The sequence below is a fragment of the Hippoglossus hippoglossus genome, chromosome 11 (genome assembly GCF_009819705.1).
Source record: "Hippoglossus hippoglossus isolate fHipHip1 chromosome 11, fHipHip1.pri, whole genome shotgun sequence".
NCBI classification, from domain to species: Eukaryota; Metazoa; Chordata; class Actinopteri; order Pleuronectiformes; family Pleuronectidae; genus Hippoglossus; species Hippoglossus hippoglossus.
Genome location: NC_047161.1, coordinates 14,098,134 through 14,122,519, shown reverse-complemented (window position 1 = coordinate 14,122,519; position 24,386 = coordinate 14,098,134). Strand labels below are relative to the sequence as shown.

The following is a 24,386-nucleotide window of genomic DNA, read 5'->3' as shown; positions in this document are numbered from 1 at the left end:
GTTAACCAACTGCTGGGAAGGGAGCACATGGCAGAAGGTGTGTTAATGAATATATAGTTATATAATCCAGGCCTTTGGAGGTGGGGGGAAAGACCACAACTCTTTGACAAGAGAGGAAGGGATTCTTTGTGCCACCAGTGCCCCCAAGTGGCCCGAGGTGGCATTTCTTTCCCCCTCCCCTCCCTGTCCTCCTGTCTTCACCTTTTCAAACATGACATGACGACTGCCGCTTTGCCTTTTCTCTTTCTATAAAGAGTAACTCAGGAGACGCAGGAGCTGATGTATCTCACGTGACAGGCTGATATATGGACGGTATTGCTTTTTCGATGACCACCGTTAAATGCTGCGTGCTGACACAGTAAACCACACAGCAAGGACGACTATTACAAATCAGTCCCCCAGCCCTGCCTCTTCTCCTCCTCCTGCCAAAACACCATACCTGGTCCTTGGCCCGGCCAACTATCATACCCCTTATGAATCAAAGACACTGGAGCAGAAGTACAGAGAGACAAGGACTTATGAGCACTTGGCTCTGCCTCTCCTGCAGTCTGTACATTTTTCTCGCTCCTCCTCTGCATCTATCTGTCTGGCCGGGTCAGATGATAAATCCTCCGCTGAGGTTTAAAGCACCAGCAGGGCAGAAAGTACCTAGGTTCACGTCAGCTAATATGCATAGCTGGTCAATGTATAGGAGGACGTGTGCACGCCCATCCCCTCCTTTGCCCCGTCCGCCCACCCACAAACAGATTTCTCTTTCTGATTGGTCGAATTTGGTTTCTTTATTCGCACAACAATTTATTCATCACTGACACAAAACTGTTCCTTTAAGCTGCTTCAAAGTTAGTAAGAAAAAAATGCAATTTTTATGCAACCGCATAAAATTCATATTCTTGATTTTCATTGCTTCATTCAAGTCATCTAACATTGAATAAATAATTAAAATCCAAACACCTTGAAAAAAGGGACTTTTACATGTTTTCTTTTATCCAATACAAGTTTTCTACTTGAATGGCATAATTTGCATCTTTGGAAATCTTTGTTTAGTACTATAATTCAAAATTAAGTCATCTGGGTTTGAGCAATACTTGTCCAAGCAACATAGATTTGTTTCCATGGACCTGCCAAAGAAATGTGTAAGTATAAGATTGTGCAAAAGGTGGGAAGAGAGCTAAAAAGTCATTTTACCCATTATGTGTATGGGATAATCTCTGGAGTAATAAAAGTTGCAAAATGAACGATTCCTCGTTTTGCTGGGAATCCCCCTGTCATGAGAGCTGGTGTGTATATATATATATAATAATAATAAGAGACAGTCCCAAGTATCGAGAATCTGGTAACACAGCTCTAAATCTCTCTGTCTCTCTCTCTCTCTGCCTGTGTGCTGACAAGTAACCCATCTAATAAACAGGGACAAGTAGAGATGCGATGCGGCCCAGACTCCTGTCTGCTCCACTGGACCTGAACACAGCCATTTCATCTGTTGAGCCAGCAGGCCAAATCAAGTGGTCTTTATTAAAGTCTCTTTGATGGATTCACCCCTGGCCTCCCCCGCTGTGATCTATCGCCTTTCCAGCCCTTGGAGGTCGTAATAAACTTGTTTAGCAATGGGGTCACTGCATACGAGCGGAGCGTGTGCATGCATGTGTGTGTGTGCTTTTACAATAAGTGGCTCAGGTCTGTCGTCACGACCAGCGCATCATATATTCATAGCTGGTGCTCAAATCCACTTGTGATGATATTTGTCGTTTCCTCGCAGATTGTGGCATGATTGCATCACGTATTTACCCACACACACAGAAGATGTGGACGGCCACTGTAGCAGCGCCGTTATCTCTTTGAGTAGTTTTACCATCTTCAGCGGCAACTGCATGTTTTCCTAACAGAGTAGTAAATCACAGGAGCCTGGATGAGTCCTTTACAAACTGAATGAAGCCGTGCACAGTGTTGTGTACTATATATTTTCCATAATCAGAAAGCAAATATTTTTTCTCTCTCATAGTTTAAGAATCTGTGAAGCTGCAAACACCAATAACTGGCTCACAGGTCTTTATACACATAATGTTGCATTTCTGTTGTTGTATTATATCTGCAGACGTTAGAAAAGGAGAACATGGAATCTTTAACTGACTGTCTGTCTGTTTATAGTTTTACTGTCTGTCTATCATTAGTCTACTATTGTCTGTCTGTCTGTCTGTGTCTGTCTGTAGTCTTTCTGTCTGTCCATCTGTCTTTTCTGTCTGTCTGTCTAGCCTCTGCCTGTTGTATATATGTCTGTAGTCTGTCTGTCTATCTATAGTCTCTCTGTCTGTTTATCTATAGTCTCTCTGTCTGTCTCGCCTCTGTATGTCTGTAGTCTGTCTGTCTATCTATAGTCTCTCTGTCTGTTTATCTATAGTCTCGCTGTCTGTCTCGCCTCTCTGTATGTCTGTAGTGTGTCTGTACACGCAGCCAGTGGACTCCTGTGTTATCTTCCAGCGGCTGCTGTCCCCAGCGTTTACCATCAGATGCAGGTCACTGTTTGTTGAGGGGAAACCTTCTCTCTAATGGGCACCACTGGGACCAGTGTTATTGGATGATTCATCAGATCAATGTTGCAGGGCAGGTCTGTCTTCCCGATTCCGGCGTGTGAGGCTTGTTGAAGTTTATGTTCATAACTTCCATGGAAACATGCGCCTGACACTGCAGGGTTACAGGCACCAAACACTGTGTGTAATGTTTATTGTTTCATCAGAGTAAAAAAAAATGAATTTACAACTTTTGTTCCCAGATGCTATAACAAAATGTTGCTTTTTTGAAAAGCAGATTACACCAGTGAAAGTGCATGATGTGCTTTCATGAGCGAAAATCTCTCACAAATAAAGTTTTACGAGAGGTGTGACGGTAAAGAATCGGGGATGTTTCCTTGTGAAGAGCCCTTTGGGAGATACAGCAAAGGGCCTGTTATTGTTCTTTTTGCTGTTTTATAAACACTGGTGAACCCTGTAAGTCACTGTGGGTTGTTTAATGTTACATGTTGTACGAATTGAACAGTTTTAAAGTACAACTACTTTGCAGTCTCTTGGAATAAAGTTATATAATCAGTGAAGAATAATGGGGGAGTGAAAAACAGACATTACATGATATCAAAGTTTATAAAGTATTGAGTGCGATGTTAAGATTGTTGGTCGAGAATATATTTTAATTAAATAACTTTCTGTTAACTATACACATAGCTGTCTGTGAATATATGCAGTGGTGACATGTTGCCTAAAAACACCTTTATACAGCAAATAGACAAATACACAACACAAGGTTTTATATTTTGATATCAAAATAGGTAAATCAGTTTATTAGTTGGATTAAGTTTTGGGTTGAGTATTTGGTAATGTGTAACTGCAGAATTAGATTTGTGTTCTTGTGATAAGTTGTCATCGGTAGCCAAGCTCATACACTATATTTCCTTCTTCTCTCAGCTGGACTCTAAGCAAAAGTCCTTATTAAAATATAGTCTGGGCACCTTTTTTTTGTGGAATTCCTCACTCGGGAATCTCCCAAACATTCCTCTGCTGAGAGTCTGTGTGTCCCCAGGCAGTTGCTAAAACACCCATCCAAGATGTCCAGAAGCTGAGTTGTCTGATTCCTCCCAGAATACCCCATTTTCTGGGCATTATCCGTGATATCCACTTGAGGTGACTGACATCCTGAACGAGCTTCGCCATCAGAAGTTTGCCGGCCGCACCATCATGGTTGTCGTAGTGGCCATCAGATTTGGACCCTTCCAATAGTACCACTTGATGCCATTGTAGCGGACCACGCTGGACGAGGCGGGGTAGTACATGCCGTTCAGGTTGGACGGGCCACAAGCCTCAAACCACCAACCTGGAGAGGGGGGAAACGTGCCAGAAAGTTCAAGGGAAAAGTCAGATTTAATTGATTTCCAGCTCATGAAATGTAACACCCGAACGTACAGCTGTAAGTCCGCAGTAACTTTATACAGGCGCGCGGGGAAAATGAAACGCAGCCCCCCGGGAGATTTACAAGGGGGGTGGATACAAATGTTTAACAAGGCGGGTTACAGGGAGACACAGACTGGGACGAGTGGAGGGAGGCCGTGTACCTCCTGACGCCAGCTGTGCACACTTGCAGGTGCATTGGTCGTTGTCTCTGTCCTTGGTGCTGAATTGGGTGCCAGAGTGGGTGAGGCTGCTGGTGCGTCCAGCTGTGCCGCTGAAGCCCTCGGCGTGCAGACTGGTTTTTTTGTGTGGAGGAGAAGAAGTGCAAAGAATTTCAGCAGAAAGAAAAAAACTCAGAAAGAAAAAACTCAGCCCCAGGCAATTCTATTCATTATTTAAAGCTGTGGTGGGAAAACGTTGCTTGTTGGCAGCTTCAAGTGGCAGCGATTGGTTACTGCCGGAAAAAACGCTTTGAACTTCAGCGTGTCTGAAATCTTCTAATGTTGTGTTGTTAAGTGAACACAGCACCATAGTGTTTACCACACGGGCTGATCTGTGAGTCCTTAACACCACGGGATACCGACGGGATGAGAGAGAGGCAAAAAATATCTGAGTCAGTGAGTGCGACTCTCTGTCGCTGTGGCGCCTATGGTTGTTGTTTAGAAACCTTCATTGTTAAATTGTTTGTCTGAATTGTCCACACTTATATAACATGACTCATTCTGGCAAACAGTAAATACGCGGCATCTCAAAGTTAGGGTTGGTAATCCTGGAAAAGCTAGCAAGAGCAGGTTACAAATTTCATCCAACCCCCTTCCATCTGCCCACTCGTCAAAGCCCCAAAAACACATGAACGCACACTTTTCTTGTATTGTTTTGCAGTGGGAGTTGTTTTTTGTGTAATGGAACAGGGAAACTTTGGCTGCACTTTCTCTGCCACTTTTTTCGGGACTCGCTCACAAACTTCTAACTTTTGTCTCGGCTTCAGCAATGTATGTCTCTTCAGCTGAAGACTTGTGCAGTAAGAGCACAGGCAGGGTGCTTGCAAGCAGACAGGTCGATTAGTGACAGACAGGTTCCCCCGGCCGATCATTTCATTTAGTTCGAATACAATGATTGGTTGTGTTTATTCCTGCAAGGGCCACAGACACCAGCTTTTTTTATTTTATTTAATTGTTAGTTTTTGATCGATGGCTATTGGGATGTAAAGAGGATTTTAACAAATAAGATCAAAAGTGTTTCCGAAACATCTTACCAACCCTACTTTTTATATTATTTCACAAAGGTAAATAAAGATAAATTGAAAAAAGTAAAAGGTTATATCCTCTCTCTCAGAGATCATAGCCTATGGCACGTAACATCAATTTTAATACTAGGCACCATCCCCCCCATTGTTCCTGACTGTTGCCAAACTTCAACAAAAGAAAAACGAACCTTAAGAACCTGTTATTATTTTCCCTCCATGCTGTGCCATGTGAAACAAGCAGTCTGAGAGCAACCTCTGACCACGTTAAATTCATTCGCTCTATTACCACACAACCCCAACTCACATGTTTATATGTTTCCATCTGTCTGACCATGTGTGTCAGTGTTTGAAAGAAGCGGGTGAGGAGGTCAGCCTCGCTGTCCGGCCTCTCCTCTCCGCTGCCCAGTCGTTCTGACTTGTTAGAGCAGTACTCGCCCTGAGTTATGTGAACCCCCCCCCCCCCCCCACCCTCTGTAGCCCGGGGACAAGCTGTCCTTGATGACTAAATGAAGAATCTTGAATTTGTAAGTTCGCCTGGCACGACCAACACATAACGAGGGTCGGCAGAACGGGAGTGAGAGCGCCGGGGTACGTGAATAATGATGGAATAGCAGAGAGAGCGGAATTATACATGAGAGGATATTTTCTCTGAGAGTGTTTTCTTTTCTTTTCATGATGGATCGGCCTCGTGAAGAAAATTAAAAGCTATCAAATTAGACAGCACGGCAACCACAGGGCTACAGGATATCCTATTGGAAAGGATTAGCCTGTGAACTGTGCTCATTCTCCTCCCCAGTACATTTGCAGTAGCCATGACCTCCAGAGGATTCGGTTCAGCTACTCCACCAACACCACAGACCACAGGCCAATCCTATTCAAGGTGACGGTCGCCCTTTATTGTTATTCTATCCTTCAATAAGAAAAATATTGTTACGTTGAAAGGAATGCTCACCATTGCTTTACTTTAACAACAGCTATTCTTGGCTTACTCAAGGGGGAAAGTGGTCTGTCATGCCGATGATTAATGTTTGAATAATATTAATGAGTTTTAGGTGAAGACCTCCGTGTTGCTGCGGGGAGCGCGCGCTCGATGCAGCTGAGGAGCCGCCTGGCTTCACAGCACCGTAGCTGTGGTTCGGGATTAATAACAGAAACCCCTCGGAAGACGCCGGCATGTGGAGAACGCTAGTAAAGCTGGCACATCTTGAGCTGGTTAAACAGAACATGATGTCAGAGGTTGCAGCTACAGAGGCGATTATATTCATTCAGGTGCTTCACCTCACACAGTGTCGCCCACAGCGGAATTGTGAAACATTCCGTTTCATCGCGCTAATTATGTGGAACAAACTCGGGCTAATGCAATTTGCTGCGCTATTAGGGTTCTTGGAAAGCCAACACCCACGTGTGATTATGATTTGTCATCTCTCGGCGCATCAGTCTCAAGGGCAGATCCCTGCGAATTTACATGAAATCGAAACGCGTAACTATATTTGGTTTGTATTCTTTTTTCCCGGCTGTTTTGGAGGTGGCGTGGCTTCAGCTCACCCACACATAATCTTGTTAGTGATTGCAGGGTTTCTGGGGGAGCTTTGTCTGTGTTGTCAGTTCCTGGCAGGAGCAGGTATCGCAGAGCGCTTCTGTTGTACTCTGGTGGATTTTCAGGGGGCAATGGTAGCTGGGGTGATGGGGAAGAGAGAAATGGATGGCAGGCGAAAAAAAAGTGGCAGCGTGCCCCCTCCGCTGTGCTCATTATTTTGAATGACATTCTTAAAGACGTTCCAAGTGGTTCCTTCTAACGTCAGTGCTCGGGGATAAGAACACTTCGGAGGAAAAGAAAGGAATTTAAAATGTTAATAACGGTTTCTAATCTAAGTCGTGATTTTAAGAGTCTTACGCCCAAACAGAAGGCAACAACTGACAGGGTGTTACTGCGTCGCAATTATACTTTTCCCAGTAGAAGGCTCCTCATAAAACACTTAACTGAAATAAAGCACCCTCATAATCGTTCTATTCATGTCAGATTCCTGAAAAAGTAGAAGAATTTAATTGGAGACTGTGGAGTTTAATAAGTTCTTCTTCTAAGCATTTTGTCATATCGCACGTTACTACTTAACAAAACAGCTAATTTTATAATTCTCGGAGTGGATTTTGAGCCAAACATGTCATCATTACAAGTAAGATTAAATAATGCAGTTATGAAGAGAATAATCTAATAATAGAAGTCGTGCTGAGCGATTTACCTGTAGTTGCGGTTCTCTCCGTCTACGTAGAAGCGATCGTAATGGGAGAAGGCTTCGTTCCCCTCTCTGTCTTTCAGCTGGACGTGCAGACCGTATTCCTGGGAGCTCGTCAGCTTGTGGATGATATCATTTCCCAGCCAGTGTTCCCCAGACGGCTCCCCGAAGCCCTGGGTTACACACAAAGACAGGGAAACAATAGAAGGAGAACATACTCTAACAGGGGGGGGGGCTGATTTTTTACCACAGACCTGCCAAGTGTTTTTTTTGGAGTAACTTTAAAAATGGACCTCAATTTAAAAAAAGCCACATTTATCATTTTGATGGCCTGAGGTAGTCAACTGATATTCCTCTCCCAAAGCACGGGGGCAGGTCAATAGAGACATTAATTTAGCATAATATTCCATCATGGCTCTGACTGGACCCGCAAAACTCAGAGTGAAATAAAAAACTGGCTTTGTGGACCGAACCACTGTTTGTTTTTCACTTCAGAGCTTCGCATTCAAATAAATCTTCTGTCATATTTTTGGCAAAGGAAAAACTATAATGCATGATCCCCTAAATATCATGATAAAGTAGAAATATAAGAAATAATATATTTCAAAATGTACGTTTAGTGGTATTGTGGTTAAAGATGCAGGCCGGTGAAACAAAGGAGGTCATGAATAGGTTATGATATGATATGAACATATGAGAGGATGTGGCTCTCAACCAAACTGAACACCGCCACGGCAGCATCCGTCCGTCCGTCAGCTACACAGCTGATCCTCTCGAGGGTCATGGGGGGAGTCACCAGTCTTATCATGTGGCCGATATGTGTAAACAAACCCTCACGCTCACATTCAAACTCATTTAGAGTTGACAAATACCCTAATTGAGTGTTTTGCATGAGGAGAACATGGGAAATACTTACTCCGGTGCTTTCGACAGCGCATCCCGTCCCCAGCCACCATTGCAACAATGATTTTTTAAAACATCCTGTCACTAGTAGGTCTCTACAGCCCTCATTTAAACTGATATACATCACAATAAAATGTCTGTATATCAGGTTATTATGGACACTCAGAGCTCAGCAGCAGCTTGTTCTATCGATCTATGAATTTATATTGTTATATAACATTAACAATACAGCTCAGCAGCTAAAGGGTACATGAGAGGTGTCAATAGGATCGATATGGACACTACATCGAGCTTTAATTGGACAGTGGGACATAACAGGAGTTTGTCATCATGAACACAAGTGGAAATCTACAAGGCAGTGATTATTAAACCTGCAACTTTTAAATCTTATGATAAGAATAATGAAAGAGAAACTTTTCAAATTCTAATAATCACAAAACTTGCATGTCTGACATATTGAGTCTATTTTAAACACACACACACACACACAGTTCATTAATGTTGTTCTGGTGACTCGACACCTTACCGAGACACTCTGTACGTTTTTCAACTCATTTATCAACCACATGTAAATAATGAGCAAGATAACGACACGCAAACTCTCCGTTCAAAGTGGCGGCCTAAGAGGAGGGACGTCACGCGGCTTTCGATTAATGAATCTCCGAGGACCGTCGAGTGTACAATAACACTTCAGCCGACGCACACGGATGCAAGAAGTGGACTCGTTGGTGTGATGAGGCCAAATGGTTTCGAGAAGGTAACTGACAGTCAATAGCTATTAAAGCATCAAGTGCAATTATTTGAAGTTACATTTATTTCTTTATCCTTTTGAAAAGACGGACACATTTTGTTCTCGCTTACATCTAAATTCTAAGCCACTTTGTCTCGCTGGCACACTCTCCCTTTGTCACTGGTCAACTGAGAGTCTCTGAGCCTTTTTTTTTATCATTTGATCAGCGACATTTGATCAACACTTTCTGGGACTATAGAGAGTGGTTGGTCCGGGGCAGTGAAGCGTTTTGGTTTATATGTTATCTGCCATCTACAGGGGGGGCGGGGGGGGCCCTGTGCTCCCACGCCCCGACTGGAGCCAAATATTTATCATCCACTTGTAAAAATATTGTTCTTGAAAGAGTTTGGGGGTTTTTTTGTTGCTCTTTATCATGTTTCGCTTTTCATGTCCAATCCAAACTGTGGCAACTGATTTGTTGGTGTGGGTGAGACGTGAATCTCTACTGCGCTCAATCAAAAAAAAAAAAAAAAAACGGCCTCGCTCGTATGTTCTGTGTGCAATAGAACACAGTCAGAAAGCATTTGTTTAACTCTGTAGCTCCATTGATTGAACATTGATTCTATTGAGAAATCTTTCTCATGAGAAAAAAACGAGTGTGTGTTTGATTCGGTCAGAGCGGTGGAGTAACTTCCTGTATCCAGTCTGAGAATTGGGTTTTGGATTTGGAAATGTTGTTACTGTCATCATCACACTCATTTCCTTTTGCAAGAAAGCTATTGATACAAACAGTAGTGCTCTGTGGTCACTGAAGTACACAGTGTGTGTGTGTGTGTGTGTACGTGGGAGTATTGACAGGGAGAGGGAGTGCGAGCAGGTGCAATAACATGGGGGGTGGTAGAGAACATGAGGGCGGCCAAATACAACAACCGCGGGTCACCTGGGATCACAGGCCAGTCGCCTCCCACGCCTCCCAGTGCCAAACCGCCTGTGGATAGTTATTGGAACCTCCTGTCCCACTAATACGCCGACAACGCTGCCCCCTCACCCTACAGTCTGAGGAACCCACCATTTTGTAGTCCCTCCAGCCGCGGTGGAAGTTGACGGAGCCGTTGGTGCGACGCTGCAGCACCGTCCACCCGCCACCTCTCGTCTTCATGTCACAAAACACCTGGAATAAGAGGAAAAGTAGGGAGTAAGTTGCAAACAAAAGTATTTAAATACTAAACAAACGGCTAAAACATAAAGAATTAACATATTGAAAGTTGATTCTTTGGAGTTTTCCAGATTTATATCAGGAAACAATTTTACTTTGAAGCAGGAACAGTTGGGTTTTATTTGGTCAAAATGTTAAACCTAATTTATATAATTTCGTCACAAACCTTTTTCATTTTATTCGTACATGTTCTGCAGATACAATACTTTGATTTTGAGTCTAGTTTCGAACGACCTGCTGCATCAAAGTCCAATATTCACCCAGTATCTGAATCTTCAGTAGCTAAAAGCTCCTTTCTGTTAATTGTTGAATAACACTGGGAAGGTAGTTTACACTGGGTTTATCACACCCTTGTAGCAGTTTAACTCAACAATAAATAAATAAAACACGCTACAGTTTCTCTGTTATTTGAAGGATGCCTTGAAAGCCTTGCGAAATATGTGTGTGGGGGGGGGGGGGGGGGGGATTCAGGGTGTCACGAAATGATATGACCCAGGTGGGAAGGAAAAACTAACATATCAGCATGTTCTCCTATCCCCCTGAGTGGGGGGGTTGAGGAGGAGGCATCTGCGTTTTTGGTTACACACGCTGTTTTTCTTTCGTTCTTGGCCCGCACATTTTTGCCATATGCAGATCTGCTTGGAAGAACAAATCAGAAAATGAACTTGAGATGTCGACTTGTTCTACATATTGGAGGTGTTAAACTGGACACTTTCCAGCTTCCCTTAGGTATAGTGATTATATGACTGTGTGAATCGCTCCCGCGGGCGGTAAGATTAGATGCTTTTTGTATCCGAGATTCGTCTTCAATCAAAGTGAATGGACTTAGCGCACCTCAGCATTGGACTGTTATATGTACGTGTCTATATAATGTTGTCACCTCAGATTATAGACTTTGGTCAGTGACATTTCAACAACCTCCACAACCTGCGACAGGGATAATTACTGAGGAACCTGAATTGATTTTGCTTGGTCGCTTGAATTTGGTCCATCAAACAAACCCGTGTGACCTGTCTCAAAGAGTCGAGCAGAATAGATGCTGGCATGGGGGCGGAATCCCACAGGGTCTCTCTCTCTGCTTCGCCATTTTTCTGCTCGAAATGAAATGAGAGTTTCCAGCGCTTTTCCCCCCATGAATAGCAAAGCTGTATCAAGGTCCAATGGCAGTCGGGATCTTTAACCTTAGAAAACAGTGCAGACTGGCGATGTGCTGTGATAATCGTCTGGCACATAAAGCCAATGTTATGGCCTTAGATGCTGGACACAAAATGGAATTCTCAATTCAATTCACTTTACAAAGTGTGGTCGTTACTCGGATTTAGACCAGATCTGTACTTAATACCTCAAACACACTTTATTACTGGCCAGCAAGGAGTCATTTCAGGCCAAATCCATTACAATAAAACTCAAATACCCAGACAACTTAAGCATTATTATTTTTTTTTTTTAAATAAAGAAAAAAGAAAAGAAAAAGATAATGTGATCTTTTTTTTCAAGGCTGCTTTCTGGGGATAAAAATAATTACTTTTTAAATCAGTTCTGAGAAAAGCCTGCATGTGTTTTATGAGCCCTGTGCGTGTGTAATTCTAAAAAGTATGCACAACCGGGTCTTAAAAAAATTAGAAAAGATGCTGAACGGCATCATTCTTCACAGCCGTGGTGATAAAAGGTTGGACGGATAGACAACGTGGACAGATCACACATGTCTGCGCCTTTTGTCTCCGCTCCAAGTGAGGACGCTCCGCTCGCTCTGCTTCGAAAATAGGGCAATTTGTATCTGCCCCACTTTTTGCGCGAGCCACCCAGCTCGCCCGCCTCGTTGGAATCGGATGAATTAGAGTGAAAGCAGTATTGATTTGGGGAGCGCTAACTTGCACCGGTGGAAATGTGCGTCGGCCCTAGTTGGCAGGAAACACATGGCACCAGTGCCCAATACATCGCTGCCTTGCCCACAGGAAATGAAGGGGAAGAACAGGGGGGGGAAACAGGGGCAGTGGGAGATGGTGCCAACCAGCAAACTCGATTGCGAGGGATGCCACTGTTATCTTTCTTCTTCCCTGGTAGGCTCTGGGTGTGAAGATCCCAGCCAAGAATGCTCCCTGTGATTCAAAGAAAGGATGACCCGCTGTTCGATGCCATCGCTGAGTTTGCTGCTGCAGGTCAGCGGCGGTACTTCTTAAGCTTTTCTGACTTTGCATTCAGCGGCGTGCGCTCACTCCCCGTGAAGCCTGCAGGGCATAATGCTCCCGTTGCTTATTATTTTATCTCTGTAACTCAGCGTGGCACTTCCATCAACCTCTGTAGCAAAAAAGCCGAGCGAACTGCCATTACCTCAGACTACCCTGTCCTTGCCTCTGTTTACTGCGGTCCAAAAACATAATAAAAGCCCGCTGAATGTCATTATGTTGTGTGTGTGTGTGTGTGTGTGTGTGTGTGTGTGTGTGTGTGTGCGTGTGCGTGTGTGTGAGCTTTCCATTACGCAGTCTGGGCCAAACCCAAAGTTAGTACAAGTGAAAAGATCCCATTGCTAAATACTGCAAGACATATGGATAAAAAAAGTTTCAAGTCACAGTCTGTTACGTGATATTTGCCAGAAAAAGGCCAGTGACCTTTAAAGCCTTACTACCTTCACGGTCTGGGTGGAGTTGGGGAGGAGAATGCTATATATTCCACTCGCTGTCACTCCGGATCGCAGGATCTCCGTGCAGTCCCTGAAACCAAGCGACTCCTCTTTGGGCGAACTGGAGATTTCTGGTGGGGGGGGAAAAAATAGGCAGCCATGTGTTTACAGATGGCTGCCCTGTGGGCTTTTTTACACACAAATCCCGACCACATATGCGAGCTCTCTCCTAACCCAAGCCTGTGGGAGAGTATGTACTGCATGCATGTACCTCGTGTGTGTGAGATTAGAATTACATGCTGCTCGAGGTGTTATTTTCATGTTAAATTGATTTTCTTAAATCACAAATCCCTTCCTGATTAATTGAAATACTGTAAATCTCCTGTTTGTCTAATGAATTTCTGCCATTTATTGATACTGTTAATGAGTCGTTTTGGCCCCGAGGAGGAAATGGAATTGGAATGAAACAGAAATTCTGTTGACAATATTTGTTAATCTCTTTTATCCCTACACAACATTCCTCCTGTTATGCATATTGGTTCCCTTTTGTTTCAAATTAATTACGTTGGCAGCACGATTTGTTCAATCAAAAATAATGAATCCCTCAGCTTTACCATTGCAGTGGCTGACCATGGCCAGCAGCTGCTGAACAGTGTCGGTGAGCGAGGCCTGCTGCCTCTGCAGCGAGGTGCTGTTGAGCGTGGAGCTGCCCAGTTCGCCCTGCAGCTGACCGACCAGTCGACTCTGCCTCTCCAGGAGCTCTTGGAGCTGCTGCTTCTCGCTCTGCAGGCCCTGCCGCTCCCTCCCGTACCGAGCCTCCAGCGCTAAGAGCCTCTGTTCCAGAAAACTGTCAAACAAAACAAATTCAGATGAAAATTCTTCAGTGCACTTGAGGGGGGGGGAAGATGGGAAATCACAAGATTATATTAAGTGCTAAAAGGCGTCTTGGAGAGGGTGCGGGAGGAGAATCCATCCATTCAGCTTTCACAGTGGAGGTTGCGTAAATGTGCACATTTACATGAGGATGACTAATAGGCATCAGCACGACAGCCTCATTGGGCTAACACCATATAAACACCTGTATTGCAGCAGTGCTCACAGATGGGCCTGCATGCTAAGCCTCTTGATCATGGCCATGAGGCAACAATCTCATAATGTTTGTGTGTGTGTGTGTGTGTGTGTGTGTGTGTGTGTGTGTGTGTGTGTGTGTGTGTGTGTGTGTGTGTGTGTGTGTGTGCACAATTGCCACACCCCCCACTCCCAAATGAAGATCATAAATCCCCGCCGCCTGATCTTTATGGCTTTGACTAATGACTCTGCAACCGTTATTTGTTGGAACAAATCCAGCGACCCAGATTGAACAAGCTACTTCTCAGGCCCGTGCACACGCGGCTGCCGCTCTGAACCTGTGTCCTCAATCTCCCACTTAAGGGGCAGCGACTTCCAGGTACGTGGCCTGGAAGGAACGGCGGATCAATCCAAATCATTTTTTTATCATCACTTCCCTTTTTTCTTTGGGGGGGGGATGCTCAATAAATGTGGAAAAGCGAGGGAACAAATGGTGCATTCATGCGTCCCCCCCCCCCCCCAAACAAAGCGTTCATGTGTGGTGGTTGACTGAACAAATATGTTCACTGTATATGATATTTGGGATCGCGTTGCATTCTGCGCAGCTCAACCCTAATTCCTATGATCTTGCGCATATTGATTGTTACTGTCATCCAGATATTGCTGTTAGCCGGCTGTCTATGTGCTGCACTTCCTGTCAATACTATTTAACATGTAGTTCCTATAAAAACAAACATGTCACTCTCTCTTTTTGAGTTTGGCAGCAGTTCAGAAACAGGCTTCATGCCCTGCAGGCTCAGCAGCAGTAGCCCCCCCGACAAGCACTGCACTTCCCTTTTTCTTCTACAGCTGCTTGGCTGCAAATTGACTATGACCCTTCTAATTCACGCGTCCCGTCACGGAGTTCACCCTCGTGGAGACGTATTCACGGCGGATACACATGTAGCCAACTTGAAGGAGGATGGGGCGAAAGGGCAGAGCGGGGGCCACGCAGGGCCAGATGTGTAACAGGTGTTGGCGCCGGGGGAACCGTGTTCTCCCCTGGTCACGTTATGGTACAGATGGATGGAATGATCAACAACCACATACAAAGATAGAAAACACCCACTCCCTTTCACACTGCTGAGCGGCCTGTTCTTAACCCCCGCTTGGCCCCCGCTTGACCTCGTGTTCCTAGAGAGAGGAATGGGAAACTCCTCCTAACACACCAAACGCACCCGTGTACAGAATAGGGATTATATTGTCGTTAAGTGCCCTGTTGCTCTGGTCGGTCACAGTCAGTCAACACGCTGTTTTCCAGTTGTTCCAGAGGGACTGGTCTCATGCGTGTGAATGTACAGACACAGTATGTCTCCCTTTTTTTTTTGAAGGCCTCTAATATTTTTGCGCGAAGTAGCTTTTTCCTGAGAAAACATTCTTTGTTTGGTGCACAGGAAGTGATGCGTTTTATGTTTCCTGCAGCGGCCACACCAGCTCATTTGCAATCTGGAAAGAAAAATACAGCAGCTAGACGTGCAAAGAAAATAGCGCCACCTACAGTCACTAAAGCTCTCAGAGAGAATCCAAGGTAAACACAAGTATGGCAGACACACGTCTGGACTAATTGGTGATGTCTGGGAAGCAAAGAGCATAAACAATAGCGTGACGTCACAGTGTCTAAGGATGAAAACCACTTTACATCCAGCTGCTGCACTAACACCAACTAACACAATGCAGCCCGAAAATGAGGTGCCTGTACCTTCCAGCACAACCACCTTGGAAGTTTTGAAGTGCCTAAAATGTACTTGTATAGTCTCTTTGAAGTGTGACCGCTCACCTGTTTTTGTCACCGAGCCGTGAGATTTCCTGAGTCTGCAGGAGAATGTGTTTCTCCAGCCGATTGGTGAAGAGCGAGTACTCCAGCAGCTGGATCTCCAGGCGACTTGTCTGGTTTAACACCTACAGATTGAATAACAATATGAGAATAACTTTGTCAAAGTGAGCAAGGGCGGACGGGAGTGATGAATAATATTGATGAAGAGACTGATGGATAAAAAGAAAAAAAGGCAGATAAGCAGTGTTGCACAGCACAGCACACGGCTCATGACGCTCATTTTTTTATGTTAGAATCAACACTTTAGCACGAATTATCTCACAAGCACCTGTGACATGTTTTGATGTTGCGGATGAAACGAAAGAAAAAAAAAACTTGGAACAAAGCAGCTCAGATATTTGTACAGGTTGCCGCTTCATAGCGACTTTGATGCGAGGGAAAAGAAAAAAGCACGAGGACCAAAACAAGCCTGGTCTGTAATAACAGCTCTGTGGCATGATTGAAGACACATCTGTGCTGTGCTACTGAGCTTTATGTTTTAATTGGCTTGTTGTCAGGCGCCGAGCTCGTCTCATTGCGTCAATCAGAGCCTGCAGAACCAAATAGCAGCTGTCGTCGAGCAGTTGTTGCAACCTTTGGGCACGGCTTCTCAGCAGGTTACATCTGATTTAATTAGCTATGCGCCAATTTATTTCATAAGTGTTTCTTATTGTATGGGTGTTGTGCATTTGGATTGGCCGCAAGCTCTTAACCTCACCTGAGTCTCGACGTCCGTCAGTTTGCGAGTCTGCTCCGCTGATTGGCTGAGGAGGTTGGTTCCCATCTCGAGCATGGCGGCCGTCTGGGTGTGCACCGCACTTCGCTTTATTTCCTCCATCCCAGAGCGCACATTCTCCTGGATGAAGTTCTCCAGCTGTGAAGACAACAGACGGACTCTGGGAATATTAACCACAATGTCAAATTGTTGCCATGATCATGTTTTAGCAGATAACGTCCCTGTATAATTCCAAGCTTGGTGCAGCAACGTGAGGGGGTTTTCACACCTGAACGTCTGGACCAAGGTTCACGTACATTTGATCCGGTTAGTCAGTTTCATTCTACAATTTAGGAAGCACACTAAGGACTTGAGGTTGTTATACATGAGTCACCATCTTGGGCTTCGTCTAACAATTCTTGACATTTACTGGTTTGATATGGGCTTGTATGTGACGTCACCGTGTTCGGTGGGTTTTTCCACTTGAAACGAAGAAATGGTCATTTTTGTTGCCACTTTTATATTATTATGGAAATACTGCCAACATCACCAACTCCAGGCACAGTAATTAACACTAGTCCGAATGCACCAAAGGAACCTCCTCATCATTCAAACATTAAGAAGACGGGGGTGAAGACTTATGCAAGCTATTCTGCTCTCCACACATCTTTTTCTTCTTCTAATGTTTAATGCTGTCTCAACTTCCTGTAGTTGGTCCGAAAAAAGTGATTTCACACTGCAAACGAACCCGACCATGGTTCAGTTTGATCCAGACTGAGACTTCTTTCCGTTCCAAACCTAATTTGAGTCCATTGTTCCGGACCTTGGTCCGAGGCACGTTACACACCTGTTAGATTGGTTTGGACTAAACTGAAAAGCGCAAAGAACCGGACCAAAATAGATGAAAGAGTAATCTGTGTTTGTCACATCAATCTTCTCAGGTACTGTGACAAAGGCATAGAATTCATTATCCCCAGGGCACTGCGTATGCCTTGCCATCCATCTATCCACCCATCCATCCATCCATCCATACATCTGCAGGTGTTCCTCGGGCAAGATCGGTCAAACTGGCAATAAAAAAATGATGCAATATACAGACATTTCAATGTGAAGATAGAGGAGCAGAAATCGTATATTCTGGGGGTTTTGACATCAGGATATTCATGCGCTGGACTTAGGGGAAAGTCACTTATATACTCGAATCAATCACAAGCTCACAGAAAGACACACTGGCGAAAACCCATCATGTGTTACAGCAGGAGTAAAAATAGGCTGGCATCCATCTTGCTCCAATAAATAGATTTTCTTATTAATGGGGTCGGTTTGAGCAAATGGCACCAGGAAGACAAATTCTGCTTATCCTGCCGTGAACGATGGAATTTTGTTTGATGTTTTAACGGCCAATGGTCCCGGGCCTTTGCAATAAGGGAAAGTAGAATATCGAACCGGGGGGGAGGATTAATATTTATGACTTTTCTGGGAGGGAAAAAAAGATGAGGCTTTATTCATTAAACCACATGACTGGAAAATGAAGTCTCCGGAGCAAGCATTCCAAATTACCCAGCTAATGAGCGGCTATCCACCGAAATCTCAGAGCACTCAAATGAGACAAAGAATGTTTTTTTCTTTTCCAATACAAATATCTATCACAGAATGGAATAGGATTATCACCAACTGTAACAGAAAAGTTTAAATTTCTTCATAAAAATACCAATCCAAGCCGACATATAGAGATGAATCTGCAATTAATTGTTTGCCCTGCGAGTAATATTTCTCTCTTTGTCTTTCAAACTTTCCCTCGTTCCTCCCTCATGGTCTGTAAATCCATCGCTCACATTTTTGCTACTTTAGGAGAACTAAGGCAGCAGAAAAATATTTTTTAAATCCTTCCATAATGAAAGTTTTGAAGCGATTACCAAGCGGATTAAAGCCAAGTCCAAAGGAAGAAACAAAGATCCCAGCGTGATATTCAGCCTGGTGTAATCAAGCCACTGTCTGCTGCCCGTCCAAAGTGTTCCCATTACAACCGTCTGGAACAGAGCTCACTCCCGAGGTCTTGATACTCTCCGTCTCCCACTGCCAATTGCATTAATGGCTGCAGTCAAACGCGGTACTATGCAGCCTCATGAATCACATTTGGGATGAAGCGTAACTTCATTGTGTCTAAGAGGGACAGAGGAGAGAGAAATCACATGAGTTGTATCGTTTTACCTTAATTGTTGTGCCACATCTGTTTTCGGCCGCAGTTACAGGAGACGGTGAAAACATATCTGCCGGGTGTTGTGGGGGGAAATGACAACGATGGACTGAGGCACACCGGGATCTGAACGATTGTGACGGACGGGAATGAACATTTTTTTATGAAAACTTCACCCCAATTCCGACGGGGGGGGGAGGATACAAATTTTGTTTGCGGTGCCCGGCAGCACTGGGAAAATGACATTCACAGGAATCAACAGTGACATCTCGAGAGAGAGAGAGACAATTATTCTGGACAATCCTCAGATTTCATTTCATTCACAATCAGCTCCTTTCTGTCTCAGAAATTGTCTCTGTGAAAAGGGTTGACAGCTTTGTGGGTAATCCCGAGTAACCAGGAGAGTTACCAGTCTTTTTTTGTTATGTTGCTGGTGAAGTTTTGGCCACGCTAGAGGCAAGGCTCTAGGGAGGTCAGTCAGTCCACCATTTTGGCCCAGACTGAAGAATCTAACTATAAATCTCTGTCTGTATTTCAATTTTCTCTCTTCTGATCAAATTCAAACTTTGCAGATATATTGCTCAGAGTTTTAGGTCTAGGGAATTTCACTTTCAAACTGCACTTGCTGTTACTATGCTTACCATATTTTCCTTTAACTCGAGTGAAAAACATTTAAATGGTAAATGGTCTGTATTTGTGTAACACTTTTCTAGTATTGATGACCACTCAAAGTGCTTTAAAGTAAAGTTTTGCCATCAATATTAATTCACAGTCGGCAAAGTGTATGAATTCGGTGTTCAGTATCTAGCTCATGGACACTTCAGCATGCGGAATAGGGGAGACAGGGATTGAACCGCCTTATGGTCAGAGGACGACCCGCTTCTAGTTCCATCAGATCTCAACGAAGGTCAAGAAAGCTTTTTAACATATCACTCATGAAAATACGATGGATCGTCTTTTTTTTTTTCACATGTGAATTTATCCGGAAAGGTATTTTAATCATATTTGTGATTTCCTAACAGGCTAAATTTGTGGGAAGTTCCCCTGAATTTTCTTCTTAGAAACATTTGTGGTTTTGGTTAATATTTATCAGAACCGTCTGGATGGAATTGATTCCGGAGTTATTCATCAAACTGATGACATTACCAACAGCCTTAAATGTATTTTGTGTTCAGTGCCACTTTGCTCAACTAACATTTAAAGCACTTCCTGACTCTTGTCTGGGAAAGGTGCTAATATAAATACATTTTACGTATTTACTTAACATGATAAACATCATCTGAGTCAAGCTAAATATTAGCATGGTAGAATGCAGACACCACTTGTGACTAAACACAGGCCAACAGAGCCACTAGCATGGGTGTAGTGTTGTTTCAATGTACATTTTCCGAGATGAAGCCATACCTCAGCCATATGAAGCCAAATTTATCCATGCTTCAGTTTATCATGAGAGGTAACTAAGAAATCACATTTTGCTCTACTGAAGATGGAGGTCTATGGCCATAGTTTGAGACTTTTAAAGGTGGAGAAAAATGGCGCGTGTTAAAGAAAAGGAAAGAAAATAAAAAACGGTTTAGTTGTTTAAGTAATGAGGGTGACATAAAGGTCACCAAGGGTGGTAAAGCCACCCTGATCATTGTGCAATATTTCTGCTTTCTCATAATCTCCACAGCCTCTTAAAAAGTACTAACAAAAGCATGCACACTTCTCTTTTGCCAAGCCCTCAGGGCATCAGAAGGCGGAAGGGACTAGATGGGGGGGGGGGGTCTGCATTGGGGGTTAGTTCAAAAGAAAACAAACCCGATTTTTTTTCTTGGAAACAGCAAATAAGTTAAGTGGAACATTAATGCAGCCTCGTTGCACTTCATCCAATTGAAGATTCCTCTGTGGAACATGGCGGATTTGTGTGTGTGTGTGTGTGTGTGTGTGTGTGTGTGTGTGTGTGTGTGTGTGTGTGTGTGTGTGTGTGTGTGTGTGCGCGCTCCTACTTTTGGATGGAAGGCTCACAGTAAGACTTGCAACATCCCAGAGGAGAACTGAGTGGGATCGTACAGAGTTTCACCGACATACTCGCGCCTCAAGCTCTTCCGCATGCACGTCACCCATTTCCCCCCCCCCACACACTTATGCAGATGAGGTTAATGAGCTCCACAAGGTGCTGAAAAGGCTTTGCCATCTGGGGTCAAAGGTTAGAAAGGTGATGCCGTGTTTGTGTGGAAATCCGACCTACACTGCCGTAATTTATGCATCACTCTGGCTTGGTGGGGGGGGGGCAACACGTTGAAAGGTAGGAACTTTGTGCTCATTCCAAACGTCGTGCGGAGGAAGTTTGGCAAGAGAGCACGATGTTTGTCAGCAGGGTTTTAATCACATCTCTGGTGACGGGAATAGACCCAAGATAAGTGCAGTACTGTATGTGAAGCTTTTTTATTCAACGTTTTTTCCTTTTGCTTTGCAGGCTGTACGCAGGAATAATATACTGTGTGCAAGAGGAAGTGTGTGCTCTATCTCGCCCCTTATCTGTGTCCGTCTCCATCTCTGAATCGCACACATGCACATACAGCGTGGCCTCCTGGGACGCCTCCCGTGGAAGCTAGGTCTCCAGCTCTCGGGCTGAGCATCAGACAGAATGCGCACAGGGGAATTGAGAGTGTGTGTTTTTCATACAGGTGTGTCAGGAGAGCACGGACAAGATGGACAAAGAGTTGGGGATCTAATGCTCGATGACTCGAGGTGTGAGATGAGACACATTCATCATCCCGTTGCAGCGGAGCAGTCCAGATGTGTCCAGAAGTGAAGGAGATGGATAGAGAGGAATGGAGTGTCAAAAGAAAAAAAAAGGAGAACTGGGGAAGGGAAGGTAGAGGAAAAACACAGACGAGCCGCGGCATTCATTTTTGACAGTTTTCAAATTCTGCAATATAATCAGCGTGTTTGCCTTCAGTCGGCCAATCTAAACATTGCGCTTATAATCAGCCCCGAGGATAAGTGTCCGCCATAAATATTCTGAGAGAGATGCAGAGAAGAATAGAGGGATGGGTGGAGAGGGGCGGCGTGTCAGTCAGTCAGTGCCAGACAATGGCCCAACACTGATTCCGTGCCCCGATGACCTTAGCAATGAAAACACTATTGTGAAGCCACTTTTAATCGCATCATTTCATTTAGTCAGTCATAATCCCAGCTAAATGGAACCGCAAAGGCCAACAGCCCAGCAAAGAGACATGCTGCAATGTGTCTCCCAAAGATAAACAAGGTTTTTTTTTTTTTTTTTCCCACAGAGGGAAACGTGTTATATATTTATTTTAACTAACTTTAGTTTTAGTTTAGTTTTTTTTCCGTTCACAAATCAACTGAATCACGAGTCCGGGGTGATGTTTGTGTGTACCCGTTGCCTACGTGCGGGGGGGGAAACAATCATTTAGAACTGTTTGAGGTGTCTTTGCCAGCACCTCACATCAGCACAACTTATTTCATCTTGTCTGTTCTGCTCTCGCATGCAACAGGGACGTCTGGTATCCCAGTAGTCTTAAATTCAGAACAACACTCGTACACCAGGCGTTGTCATGGAGCCACATGTGCACACAGACAGCATCCAGGAAATCCCAGCTAAGCACTGAACATCGGATAGTTGTCCTTTCCTTTTTTTCCCCTACCAGGCAAGAATGACTGAGAGCAAAACTCAGAGTAAGAGATGTGAAATGACAGAGGAGAAAGTGGTTATTTTAGGTAACAGTTCAGGGGTCTTACTTTCTGCAGCCACTGGGTGTTATTCTCCATCGCACTCTCCAGACTCTCCAGCTTCCTCTCCTGCCAGGAAGACCTCTCCTTCTGGGCCTTACCCGGCTTGGATTGGCTCGGGTCCGGCTCGGGCTCGGGCTCGGGCGGGGAGTCCCTCTGGAGGGTGTTGGTGACCTGGAAGTCCTTCAGGGGATGGCAGTGCTCCACCTCGGGCAGGACGAAGGTGTAGCTGCACGGGCCGTGCTGCACGCGGTGCTGTTGGCGCTCCGAGGCGATGGCGACGGCCAGCAGGTGGGCCAGGTAGGCGAGGGTCAGGGCCAGCAGGCGGCCCATGTCAGGGGGAGGAGAGGGAGAGGGGGAGAAGGAGGTTTGCTGCAACTGGCAGAGCAGACAATTGTCAGGTCTGGTGAGTTTCTACTTTCCTCCTCTTTATCTCTAACCTCCGGTCTCCTCAGTCCAATCCCTGCCACTGCAGTCTGCGTCTTATCACTTCTTTCTTCTCTTTGAGCTGGTCCTCCTCTTTGCTGTTGCATCCACAAGTCTACTTCAGTCCAGTTCGTGCTCCAGCACTTCACAAAACACACACATATGTATATATATATATTTATATATACACACACAGGAAAAGATAACTGTGACTCCACCACGTGCAGCTCAGTCCAGGAAACCGACAGCAGACTTCCCTCCCACCATTTATCTCTCTCCTGAAAAGTTGCTTTCCTCACTGTCTTCTCTTCAAGCTGCTGGAGTCCATGCGTTGCTCTGGAGGAGAGAGGAGAGGAGGAGTGGAGAGGCGGGTGGCCAGCTCCAGGATGTGGGCTGAAGTGGTAACGCTCTTAAAGCACAGTGAGAGAGCGAGCGAGTGGTGTTCCTCTACATACACACATGCACACACACCCCTTCCCAGCACATACTCACTGAACCACCCTTCCCTCTTTCACTTTCTTCCTCCTTCTTGCAGCCCTCCTGTTCTGTTTGCAGGGGGTTGGAGGAGGGAGCTTCAAAAATATACACAGCTCACCACAAGAGCAAAAACTCGGAACTTTCTCTGACAACTTTCTGCTCCCTCCCATTCTCACTCTCCCCCCCCCCCCCCCCCCCCCCCCTCTCCTCTCTCTCCCCTTCCCACTCTGTTGGTTTATTGGCATGACCAGTGTTGCCAATGCATGTTGTGCATGTTCAAAGTCTAATAATAGTATAATATTTTGGAAAGTACATAGAAAAGACAACATACGGTTTGTGATAAAATTCTCTTATATCAGTATTTTACGCTTCACTTACCAGCCGTTCAAAAGCTTTTAACCGTATCGTTTAAAAGTCCGGGAGATAAACTGGAAAAAGCTCGTGAGGCAACCTGGAGTTTACATTTTGTACAGCTAATGGCACAAAAGTGTTCTCATTACGTCAGAGCTAACACACCTTGCAATTTGCAAACTCTTTGTCTTTCTCACACACCTACACATCTATCTGGAAGCAATTTTCGCTGCATGTAGAAAAGTGGCCGCTGATTTGCCCTTTTGTGTTTTATTCCACTTGTACAAGCACTACTTAGTTTGTAAATGTGGAAATCAAGTTAAATATTATGACTTATTTTTTAAACCACCATTTAGTTAATTTAACACATTTAGAATTTCAGCTCAGCGAGCGCTGCACCGATCTTCTGCCTCTCACATACCATTAACTATCCAAGCTGCCATATTCTAACTTGTCCCACCACAGTTTCATACTGAAATAAAAAAAAAGTTTTCACTTCTCATAGTAACACAAGACTCCTCTATCGTCCATAAACTTGTTACCATCCACGCAGACAGTCAGACCTCATAGTTTTAGTGGCCCTTGCAGTTCAGTTCCCTCTCTCTCACACGAGTATTTGAATGAATTCTCTGGACTTCTCTGGAAAACACTGCTTTCCATTTCCTTCATCTACAATATTTG

General features: G+C 44.5%; 1 protein-coding gene across 1 annotated transcript; it reads right to left on the bottom strand.

Moving 5' to 3' along the window:
- Positions 1–2,710: 2,710 nt before the first annotated feature.
- Positions 2,711–23,500, bottom strand: angpt2b (angiopoietin 2b). The gene is made up of 9 exons (XM_034599378.1): positions 22,461–23,500; positions 16,520–16,675; positions 15,766–15,887; positions 13,496–13,728; positions 12,888–13,012; positions 10,115–10,216; positions 7,419–7,585; positions 4,097–4,227; positions 2,711–3,858 (listed from the first exon to the last, which is right to left on the bottom strand). Exons 1-9 carry the CDS (start codon positions 22,782–22,784, stop codon positions 3,698–3,700), a joined length of 1,521 nt encoding a protein of 506 aa, XP_034455269.1. The 5' UTR covers positions 22,785–23,500; the 3' UTR covers positions 2,711–3,697.
- Between the last annotated feature and the right edge of the window lie 886 nt (positions 23,501–24,386).